Source organism: Macaca mulatta, chromosome 11 (genome assembly GCF_049350105.2).
Source record: "Macaca mulatta isolate MMU2019108-1 chromosome 11, T2T-MMU8v2.0, whole genome shotgun sequence".
NCBI lineage: Eukaryota > Metazoa > Chordata > Mammalia > Primates > Cercopithecidae > Macaca > Macaca mulatta.
In genome coordinates, this window is record NC_133416.1 from 109,013,837 (window position 1) to 109,026,137 (window position 12,301).

The 12,301-nt window shown below is 38.3% G+C and overlaps 1 protein-coding gene across 8 annotated transcripts in view; it reads left to right on the forward strand.

Moving 5' to 3' along the window:
• CHPT1 (choline phosphotransferase 1) overlaps positions 1–12,301 on the forward strand; it is a 29,476-nt gene that overhangs the window by 3,592 nt on the left and 13,583 nt on the right. For 4 of the 8 annotated variants that reach the window (XR_003720772.2, XR_013401282.1, XM_028829807.2 and 1 more), the window contains exons 2-3: positions 10,635–10,782; positions 11,048–11,189. Coding sequence is in view for 5 of the 8 variants with exons in the window: in XM_028829807.2 (XP_028685640.1) it covers positions 10,635–10,782; positions 11,048–11,189 (290 nt within the window). In the remaining 3 variants the exon portion in view is untranslated. Of the gene's footprint in view, positions 1–1,989; positions 2,068–2,909; positions 3,033–10,634; positions 10,783–11,047; positions 11,190–12,301 lie in introns of those variants that run through there. The other 4 variants (XR_013401281.1, XM_077954817.1, XM_077954818.1 and 1 more) reach the window with 2 other exon arrangements.

Sequence of the window (12,301 nt, forward strand, 5' to 3'; positions counted from 1 at the left end):
ATTTACTGTGTACCAGAGATGATTTTAAGTCACTTTTATCCTATTATCTCATTGAATCCTCTCACAACCTTATGAATAAGGTACTACTAATATCCTCATTTTATAGATGAGAAACTGAAGGAAAATTAACCTCTTCTAGAGTCACATACATTTCAGTGGGGGCCAGGATTCCAAGCCAGAAGCTATGCTTCCTTTGTAGGGCTTTGTAGCTCTCCTGTGGATCTTCACCATTTTATTTTGGTTATCTGTGTCCTTATTGAGCAGGACAACCTACTGGATTTTAAGTTCAGACAGCAATTGCTCGTTCATTTGTATAATCTCTATAGCACAGTGCTTTACATCAAACAGATGCTTATAATTTTGCATCAAACAGATGCATGAATGAAATAACACAATGTAATGTCAAGAGATGATGTTTTTCAATCCTTATTCAGTTTTAGCTGTTCTTGGGTTAAATACCTAGCAATTGTTTGGCCTTGGTAGTTTTAAGTAGAGTAAGCAAGTGTTAGGGCAAATGGAGAAAACAAGAACTTTGTCTCCTCACTTTGATGAAGCAGTTCTATCTGAACATCACCCTAAGTAGGTAGTCCCTGGTCCCCATTCCTTGGCTACCTAATCTTAAAATAGAATCATAGATTCTTAGAGTTTGGAAGGACCTTAGAGATTATTTAATGCAATTCCTACATATATATATATATGTTTTATATAATACAAATATGTAAAGTGCTCTTACATCCATGGTTGCATTTGTGTCTTGTATCAGCCAAAGAGGTTGGCAATATATATATATATTCCTACCTAGTGATTTGAATCTAGTTCTTCTAGCTCCAGCCTAGTAGCATTCTCTCCTACTAACTCCATGCACTTGTGTTTGACTGGTATAAGCTGTTACTCCATTCTCTATTACATATCTGATTAAATGTTTCTGCCTGTCTTTGTGATCTGTACATATAAATCCATGTCAGTGTCTTTATTAAGAATATGTTTATAGCAGGAACAAGTGCCTAGCTTAAGGTCAGTTCAAAGGGCATTAATTAATGCATTTCTTGTGTTTATGATGATAAAGAGTTGAACTGAAAAGCAAGTATACCTGAGCATGCCAGAAACACCTTAAGAAATGGTTTATTCTCTGTTTAAATAACTCATTTAAATAACTCATATTTTAAACAGAGAATAAACCATTTCTTAAGGTTATCTTTGTACTAAATATTGTCTTTGTATTACATATTGAAGAGTTATTTTTTTGGGGGGGGAATAATAGAAAGAAAAGAAAATAACCTTTAGATTCCTACTCAGACTTTTTTTTATAGGTTTGGTTTCTTTGAGATCTAGTATATTTCCTTTTTAATCACTCTTTTACTCCCACTTTTTTTTTTAAACCAGCTGAGTAACATTTCAAGCATCATTTATTAAGGCAGGACTCTTGTAAGGGCGTGACCTCTCTCATTAAAACAAAATGTAAACTCCAGAATGTGGAGGTAGCTTCCCTTGATTCCTATGGCTTCACTATACTTAATTCCTAAAGAATAAAACTGTTTCTCCTTTCAAATTCTGGTTCAAGTGTGGATAAAACATGGCATTGTGGTATTTAGAAGAAGCTTTAAATTTTCCCCCTGGTGCATTTGATTGGGGTATAAGGCTACAACCAGACCACTTGAGTTTTGTGAAGTTAAAGAACAGAACAGAAGCTAACCAGTACAATTGATGTGGATAATACATTTGGCCTCAGGACAATTCTCTTCACACCTCTCGCTCTTTTTGTTCTCCTTAGCACAGTGACAGGCTGGCATTTTCAACAAGAACCCTAGTAAGTATTAAAGAAGAAAGAAAATCAAAATGATTCACACTAAATATAAAAATAAAGGCCACCTTTCAAAGTACAGATTTCTCAGGTCGTGAGAAAACCCCGTTGGCCCCGAAGTGCTGGTTTAACTGCATTTATGTGCGATGTCTGTCTTGTTTCCTTTGCTGCAGCTTATAACCTGCCTAATTTCCTAAAAATGGATGTGCTCTTCTCAAATGCTGATTCTTAAACTGAGCGAAGACCAAAGGTCTGGGTCGAAACCAGTAAGTCCCTAGGGCCTTCCTGATTGGCTTGGCAGAGAGTAGTCTTACCTTTTCTGACCACCAAGTCTCCTCTGGAGCCTCCGCAGGTCTCAGGTGGGAACCCTCCCCCTGTAAACAAGGAAGCGCTCTGCCCATCACAGGCTCCCAGTAAACAATGTCATAACCACATCTTAGGCACTTACTGGGTTAGAGCAGTTGCAGGAATGGGGCAATCAGTCATTTCTACTTCTTATGTCTTCCAGAGTCAGGTTAGCAGTCTATTAGAAATTCCATAAATTCTCTTTTAAAAATCATAGAATCTCTTGTGACCCTTGGAATAATGAAATGAAAAAAAAAAAATCTTAAGAGTCACCTGTCTGGGTAGAAAGTCTACCTTTAACAGCATACTAACATTACATTTTTTTACATATGCACAGTATGTCTTCTAATTTCCTTTCTTCCCACCTCTTAGAAATGCAGTTTCTATTTTCATGAAGAAAGAAGTCAATCAATATTTGGATAATTGAAATCTTCTTGTTACCAGCTGACCTAATGGTTATTGGTTATCTAATTCTCTTCTGCATAGCTGTCAATTCATCCAAGGCCATTTCAAGCAAAGAGTTGGGTTTTTTTGTTTGTTTGTTTGTTTTCAGTATAAAAATTTACATAATGAACATTGTATAGTTCCAATATTTCCTAGTTTGGGAAGATTTTTGCTTTTATATATTATCTACACTCACTTTTATTTACTATTTTTCTTTACGTCAACTTTAAATCAACTCTCTTTTACAAACTTAGACTCTTACTCTGACTTAGTATTTATTAAATCATAGATATGATATGCTATTTTTCTTTTTTTTGAGATGGAGTTTCGCTGCTGTTGTCCAGGCTGGAGTGCAATGGTGCAATCTTGGCTCACTGCTACCTCTGCCTCCTGGCATCAAGTGATTCTCCTGCCTCAGCCTCCCAAGAAGCTGGGATTACAGGTGTGTGCCACCATGCCTGGCTAATTTTGTGTTTTTAGTAGAGATGGGGTTTGACTATATTGGTCAGGCTGGGCTCGAACTCCTGGCCTCAGGTGATCCAACCACCTCAGCCTCCCAAAGTGCTGGGATTATAGTCATGAGCCACCACACCTGGCCCTATTTTTCAAAATACATTAAATTTTTTCAAAATATATTAAAATAAATATAAATATTCAGATGAAAAGTTTACCTACAGATCACCTAAAATTATCTGATGCAGTATCAGTAATAACAGTAACTAACAAATACTGAGCTCCTTCCATATGCCCAGCACTTTTATAAACATTTTACATGTGATAAGTCATTTAATTTTCACAATGAGAGAGGAGCAATGATTATTACCATTTTCAAATGGAGAGACTAAGGCACTGTAAAGTAATTTATCCAACTCACTTAGCCAGTAAGTAGCAGAGCAAATGTGGATGCAAGTAGAATCTAGAGTCTATGCCCCTAACCACTCTGCAAGAAAAACCTGGGGCATGTATTCTTCCCGTTGCTTTTTTGTTTTGTTTGTTTGTTTTTGAGATAGGGTCTCACTTGGCTCACTGCAACCTTGGCCTACTGGCCTCAAGTGAACCTCCCACCTCAGCCTCCCGAGTAGCTGGGATTACAGGCGTGTACCCCCACGCCCAGCTAATTTTTGTATTTTTAGTAGAGACAGGGTTTCACTATGTTGGCCAAGCTGGTCTTGAACTCCTGGCCTCAAGTGATCTGCCTGCCTCAGCCTTCCAAAGTGGTGGGATTACAGGTGTGAGCTACCACACCCAGTCTGATTTTCATCATCTATGTATTTAGCTCCTATAGAAGATTTTTAAAAATAGAATACGTGGCCAGGCATGGTGGCTCATGCCTGTAATCCCAGCACTTTGGGAGGCTTAGGTGGGTGGATCACAAGGTCTGGAGTTTGAGACCAGCCTGACCAACTGGTGAAACCACGTCTCTACTAAAAACACAAAAACTAGCCAGGTATGATGGTGCACACCTGTAATCCCAGCTACTCAGGAGGCTGAGGCAGGAGAATCACTTGAACCTGGGAGGCAGAGGTTGCAGTGAGCCAAGATTGCACCACTGCACTCCAACTTGGGTGACAGAGCGAGACTCTGTCTCAGAAAGAAAGAAAGAGAGAGAGAGAGAGAAAGAGAGAAAGAGAGAGAAAGAGAGAGGAAGAGAGGGAGAGAGGAAGAGAGATAAAGAAAATACGTGTCTCATGCCCATGAGAGGATTACATTCTAATATGAAAGAGAGGGCCACATACCAATGAGATCACATCAATCTAGACCTGAAACATACCTCAGAAACTATCTAGTCTACTATTTTCATTTAGAGAAGACCTAAGAAGATGTTCCAGAAAAATCAGTATTTTGAGGCTGTAAGTGAAATTTGTCCAGTGAGCTCAGTGGATCTCAGCATGAGGCTTTCATCAGATGCCAGTGTCATGCTCTTGGGCTTCCCAGGCTCCAGAGCCATGAGCCAAATGAGTCTTTTCTTTCTAAATTACCCAGTGTCTAGTATTCTGTTATAGCAACAGAAAATGGAGTTAGACAACTCTTATTTGAAAAAATGGGAGGCTATAATTATGAAACAATTAATGACTTATGTAGAATTACTTCCCTTGGTTAAATTAGATCTTTACTTCATTAACTAAAGACGATAATTTCAAAGCTTTGCTTTTTAAATTTGTTCTGCTGCCTGTGAAATCATTTAAAATCAAGGAAACTATACAACCGAAACAGTACATTGTTATAAAGCCATGAACATCATCCTTATGTAGTTCCTTATATTTGTATACCTGAGGTACTAACCATCTAATGAGCATGTTTTGTACAACAGAAGACCTATATATTTGTGAAGACTACTTTAACCCTGAAAAATATTTGTAGAAGGTGTATTTTTAAGGGAGTAGGTAGGAATGGAATGATTGGAGATAGGTAGGTTTGTGTCCTTTGATTTCTCCCTTACTCCACTCTCCCTAGGTGGAGTAAGAGGTATATCAGGCAGTCCTTGAAGGAGGGAGCACATGAGTGCTTTGCTGAATTGGGTGAGAAGAGTGTTTAGAAAGGAAAAAGCCATGAAATAGTATGAAGTCATAAATAAACAAGAGGACTTTGTGGGTGGAATGGAGCTGGAGTATGAAGGTGGGTGATTGAGAGTTATGCTGTGAAGAGACTCATAGTGAATAAAGAGCTTGTGGGCATTCTATATCTTTTACTTTTTCTAAGATTAGTTTAGGAGTGGCCAGAAGAGCTACTCCTAAACTCATGTGCTCCTTGATGTGCTCCTAAACTAAGCACGTGAAGGCCCTCCCCTAAATCTTCTGTAATACAAATAGAAAATTATTTCTGCACAAAGACCTTTATTGTCACACTCGGTCCATTAATTGAGGGATATTGGTTAAACATATAGTCTGTGCCAGAGTAATGTTCTACAGTCCTGGGAATGTAGGCGTGAGTGAGAAAGACACAATCCCTGCCCTCTCTGCTTTAATCAGTTCAGCCTTAGAAAATGAAATATCTTAGGTGAGAGGGCAAGGAAAAGGGAAGAGTTAATTTTGGAGTTTTGGATTGGGTATGTGGGGGGCACGTGGCGTTGATTAGGGAGACAGAGATGAAAGTACTAGTGCTGTTTCTCAGTGATTCACAGGGTTGTGGGCAAGGAAGAAGAGAAGTAGATGCCTCCTCTCTCACCTCCATCTTTCTCCTTCCGTCACTGTGTACTTCTGTCTCTTAATATGGAAATGTTAAGATTCTTGTACTTATGGGCCTTTTCCCAGAGAATGCAGAGAGCATACAGGATTTTGTCAGAGGTGCAGTTCACCTCTGGATGTTTTCTGGAAAAGTAAATCATGTGTGAAATTGAATAAATTGATGGACTATCAGACTTGGTTTGCTTTTTTCCAGTATAAGCTTTGTGTCTTTGAGACTATAGTGGGAGTGTATAACTTCCTGGCTAGGAAGTTAGAAAAAAAGTGAGAATATGCAAACTATTTAATAGCTTTCACCTAGGAATGGAGGTGGTGACCAGTGGAAAAGAGAAGATAGGTCTGGCTTCTGAGGCCTTGGGAAGACTGGGAAAACTTGGAAAGATTTGGGAAGAATTGGAAAAGGAGTGAATCAAATATTGGCAGATCATTGTGCTTTTCTGGGTTTTAAAGAAAGACTCTTGTGGCTGGCACCATTTCCTGTGGCTCACTGCCACTTGAAACTGTATTGTGTGAGGGGGAAAGTGCTTATCAGCAGGTTTGACGGAATAGGGAGTTTGTGAAGATTTCAGGCAAAGAGTTCCATTCAGTCTGTGTGGCTTGTGGTAGGATAAACGTCATCAAAGGGCAAGTAGGAAGACTCGATCTAGTTCCTGGACCCAGCCTGAGTGCTTACCTTGATGTAAATTATCACTCCTCCGTATGTTTCACTTTCATCTTTAATAAAAAGAATATGATAATAACTGCCCTATCTCTGTGGATTTCTGTATTAATTGAAATAATACATTAGAAGTGCCCTTCGTTAGCTGGGCACGGTGGCTCACGCCTGTAATCCCAGCACTTTGGGAGGCTGAGGCAGGTGGATCACCTGAGGTCAGGAGTTGGAGACCAGGCTGGGCAACATGGCAAAACCCCATCTCTACCAAAAATACAAAAATTTAGCTGGGTGTAGTGGTGTGTGCCTGTAATCCCAGCTATTCGGGAGACTGAGGGGGAGGTTCACTTGGGCCTGGGAGGCGGAGGTTGCAGTGAGCCACGATCCTCCACTGTACTCCAGCCTGGGCAACAGAGGGAGACCCTGTCTCAAGAACAAAAAAAAAGGAAAGAAAAGAAATGCCCTTTGTTATACTGTTTAAGATCACATTACCTTTGCAATATTATCTCTTGTAAATTACCTGTTCCAGGAACATGGATCTAGTCACTGACTCCAGTAAACCTTTTACTTTCAGCCGGAAACTTTGGTTTCTGCCTAGACTTCCTCTCTTCCCTGTTTAAATTCCCAGTCTCTCCCTATTTAAACACCTCTACTATCCTAATGAAGTACTTTTAAACGGTTGAACAGTCTTTATTTCCCTTTTCTAAATGAAGAGCAGGATATAATTTGGGGCAGAGTCACCACCATGTGGTGTAAGGGTTAATCAAATTTATTTCAGTATGAATTTCTGTTAATACCTGACCATTAGACCTGCCTGCAGCTAGTTTCTCAGATCAGAGGTCAGAATTAAGCTTTAAATGTTGACTTTTAGAGTTCTTCTTGAGAAGCTCCAGATTTTCAGTATAAAGAGTTACATAGAGAAATGTAAGATCCCTCTGACATTTTGTCATTACAGAAATTTTGATAACTTCAACTTCCAATTTTACATATGTTTGACGTGTAACTTTGCTTTCCTTTAATCATCAAAATTAAAAACAATTTCTCATAGTAGAAAAAATGGGTAAGAATTTGCTAGTTTGATATGGTCAACTAATTTTTGACAAGGGCACCAAGAGGACACAATGGGGAAATGATAGTCTGTTCAATAAATGATGCTGGGAAAATGATTTCCATAGGCCAAAAGAATGAAATTGGACCTTGTGTTACACTGTGTACAAAAATAAACACAAAATGATAAAATACCTAAATATAAGAACACAAACTATAAAACCATACCCAAAGGAAATGAAATCACCACCTTAAAAAGATATTTGGACTCCCATGATTGTTGCAGCATTATTCACAATAGCCAAAATACAGAAACAGCCTAAGTGTCTGTTAACCTATGAATGGATAAGGAAACTGTAGTATACACAATGGAATATTATTGAGCCCTAAAGAACAAAATCTTGCCATTTACCACAACATGGATGAGCCTGGGAGACATTATGCTAAGTGAAATAAGCCAGACACAGAAAGAGAAATACTGTGTGATCTTAATCTCACTTATATACAGAATCTGAAAAAAAAAAAAAAAATTCAAGGATAGAGAAAGAAACTGGTTATCACGAGCAGAGGGGCATAAAGGGGAGGAAATGGGAAGAAGCAGGTCAAAGGAAACAACATTACAGCTTTGGAAGATGAGCAGGTCTAGAGATCTGATGTACAACCTGAGGGGTATAGGTTAAAAAAAAATTGAACTGTAAAATGAATAGATTTTAGCTGCTCTTGCCACAAAACAAAAACATGGGTAACTATGTGAGATGATGAATATGTTAATTTGCTTCAGTTTAGTACCGTTTCCATCTATCTATATATCCCATAACATCATGTTGTATACATAATAAACTATATCTTTAAAAAAGAATGGACTAGTTGAAAAGAATTTACTAGGTTAACAGAATTGTTCTCTGCAAGACACTTTGGGATTCTTTCGAAAGATTCTAGGTGGGATGTGTTGTTTTTCATTTTTGTACTATCATGATGACTGCTCAGTTTTCTGTTTGCCCTTTCTTAAATTGTTTCATAGTTTCCAACATAAACTTTTAAGAACATGCTCATTGGAACTGAATATGATATTTTATTTATTTAGTGAGACAGGGTCTTGTTCTGTCACCCAGGCTGGAGTGCAGTGGCACTATCACTGCTCACTGCAGCTTCGACTTCCCCAGGCTTGGGTGATCCTCCCACCTCAGCCTCCTGAGTAGCTGGGACTACAAGTGTACGCCACCGCACCAGGCTAATTTTTATATCTTTTCTAGAGAAGGGGTTCGCCGTGTTGCCCAGGCTGGTCTTGAACTCCTGGGTTTAAGCAATACACCCACCTTGGCCTCCCAAAGTGCTAGGATTATAGGTGTGAGCCACCACACCTGGCCTGTGATTTTCTCCTTATTACTAGTTTTCATTGATTTGATTATGATGTGCCTTGATGGGTTTTTAAAAAATATTTATTCTGTTTGGGGTTTGTTGAGCTTCTTGGACATGTGGGTTTATAGATTTCATCAACTTTGGACATTTTTCATCCTTTATTTCTTCGTTTATTTTTCATGCCCCATCTGCTCTTTTCTTTAAGACTCCAGTTACGTATGTGCTAGACTGCTTTCTGTTGTCCCAGCACTCGCTGATGCACAGTTCAATTTTTTTTTAGTCCTTCTTTCGTCATTTTGAGTAGTTTTCATTGGTAGTCCATTGGTACACGCTCACTGATCGTTTCTTCTGTGGTGTCTAATATGCTGTTAATCTCACCCTGTTTATTTTACAATTCAAATATCGTATTTTTCATTTCTAGAGGTTTCACTTGAGTCTTTTCTTCCATTTCTGTTTATAATTTTCGTGTTTTCCTCTACTTTCTTGAACATGTGGAACATATTTATAATTACTATTTTAATGTCCTCATAGGCTAATTCTATTAACTTCTGTTCATATTGATTCTGATTGTATTCTGATTATATGGATTTTACTACTAGTTGTCAATTATATTCTCCTGCTTCTTTGCATGACTGGTAATTTTTTACTGAATGCCAAACCTTGTGAATTTTACATTTGGGATACTAGATTTTTTCCTCTAAGATGTACTTTGTGTTGACTGTAGTTAAGTTGCCAGGAATTACTTGGATCCTTTTGAGGCTGGATTTTAAGTTTCATTAGGGCTGTCCAGAGAAGCCTTCAGTCTATGGTTAATTTATGCCTGCTGGTAAGGCAGTACACTTCTGAGAACTTTACCCAATGCCCCAAGTGTTAATGAGGCTTTTTGCTTTGCCTGGCGGGAACATGAATGTCCCAGCCTTGTATGAGCTTCGAGAATTGTCTGACCTTCTACGTTGCAGTGCTTCCCTCCCTGGCCTTTGTTAGTTTCGTCTCATTCAGGCACAGGTGAGTTCTCAGCCGAAGACTGAAAGATACCCTTCTGTAAGACCTCCACAACTTGTGCTCCTCTCTTTGCAGCTCCATCCTCTCAGGCACTCTGCCTCACAAATCCTAACTGCCTTGACCTTCCTGAACTTTGTGTTTCTCTTCAAAACAGCAAGAACGCTGGGCTTGTTCTGGTCATGGGACCTGCACTGTGGCCTGGAAACTGACCCTGGGAAGTTAGCTGGAGCAATCGCAGGGCGTATCTCATTTGTTTCCCTTCTGTCAGGGATCACAAGCCTGCACTGCTTGTAGTGTTTGAAAATTGTTGTTTTGTTTTTTTATATATATGTGTGTGTGTATATATATATATATATAAAATTGCCTTTCTAGTTATATAGGGTGGGAGAGTAAATCTAGTCCCTGATATTCCATTGTGAATGGAAGCAGAGATCGGCAGTTGGCCCCAAGGTCTTTTTTCACAGCAAAAATTTAACTGAGTAATTTCAAATCTGTGGCATAATGCATAGTATTATATTAAAAGAGCCATGGATGTAGGAATCAAGATCAGGGTCCTAACCCTTGCTCAGTTGCTTAACTTTCTGTTTCTCACATTATGGAGTTCTGCGACCCTCTACCTAGATGACTTAAAGCAGTTAATTTGATTTTGATTTCTCAATTTAATTCTCATCAGTAGAATGAGGGTTAGGAACGTTCTTTATGACACACTGGGGTGCTACAAAGTGTGAAGCCTTAGGTTGAGCTGTTTTCAAAAAGCTTATTATCACTTAACAATCTTTATTTTATTTACATTTTTTTATAGGCACCATACTGGACATACCTTTTATGTGCACTGGGACTTTTTATCTACCAGTCACTGGATGCCATTGATGGGAAACAAGCCAGAAGAACAAACTCTTGTTCTCCTTTAGGGGAGCTCTTTGACCATGGTTGTGACTCTCTTTCCACAGGTAAATTAGTGAAGTTTTTTTTTTTCTTATGATACCTTAAAAATAAAATGAACTGAGTTGTTTGAATGGTCAGTTTTTTGGATGGATATACATTTGGGAGCAAATTTATGGAGTTGTTTATAAAGTATGTCAAGAATTCATTTTGATAAGTGTACTTTAATGCCATGATTATTTCCTTAGAACTCTGTATTTCTAAACAGCATAGGGCAATTATTTCATAAATTATTTTTAATTCTTAATGATTCTTAAACTTTGTTTCTTTCAGTATTTATGGCAGTGGGAGCTTCAATTGCCGCTCGCTTAGGAACTCATCCTGACTGGTTGTTTGTCTGCTCTTTTATTGGGATGTTTGTGTTTTATTGCGCTCATTGGCAGACCTATGTTTCAGGCGTGTTGAGATTTGGAAAGTAAGTATGTTTTTTAAGTTGTACATTAAAAAATATAATTGAATTTATTTGCACAATCTGTTATGTCATTCATTGATAATAAGGAGAACAAAGCTTCAATCAGTAATTTAAATTAATTCGTTGGAGTAATCATAAATGCTATACCTTTAGTCTTTTAGGTATTCTGTATGCTATAAATAGTTACGTTATTTGATAATAATTGTATTTTTCTTCTCCCCTTCTCCAACTTAATCACTAGCCCAAGTTTACAACAGAGAGGATTAAAAGAAAATTAAGGGACCCGGATGATATAGAAAAGGGATATGCAGTACTTAAATAAGCATTTGATTCACATAATAAAATAATGCAGTATGGAGTCTAAGGTCCTTTTTTGGTCGAATCTTCATGTGCACAAAAAGGGGACCCCCCCTTGACAACAGTCATCGTGAGACTCTGAACTGTGGTAGGCAATTGGTGAGACAATGTAAAAGCACCTTGTAAATGCTAGTGCTAAACATTAGATAGTATTATCTGCCTCTGGTGCCTCTTTCTTAGAGACCAGGAAATAGTGCACAAAGCAGCAATGCTATTCTCTGTTCCTCTTTCTCATATAGCTCCCTCTCAGTCTGATCCTTTTAAGAACTTTGTCATTTGCTCATTTTTGGCTTTGGCTTCCCACGTCTACTGATTCTTTTTAGCCCCACTTTATTGCTGAAAAGGAGAAACAGTAGCTCTGAAAAAAATCTCTAATGATAAATGACAGGAGAAGCTCAAAACTATGGGTCATTTAGCAGAGGACAGGCTTCAGGCAGTTGATTCTAAATTATGGAATAATTGTATTTACCACCTATCAAGCACTTACATGTTTCAGGCATTGTACTAAGTGCTCCACAGGCATTATCTTATTTATTCCTTATATCTATCCCGTAAGGTGGGTATTACCTCCATCTAAAGACATTGGGGCATCCAGGCAGAGATGTAAAATATGTAGACAGATATCAAAATCTAGAGCTCAGGAAAAAATGTAGATTGGAGATAAGGATTTAGAAGTCATTAGCATATAGATGGTAGTTTTAAGTATAGATAAAATTGTTCACAGGCTATAAAATTTCAGATGGAATTCTGAAAGCATC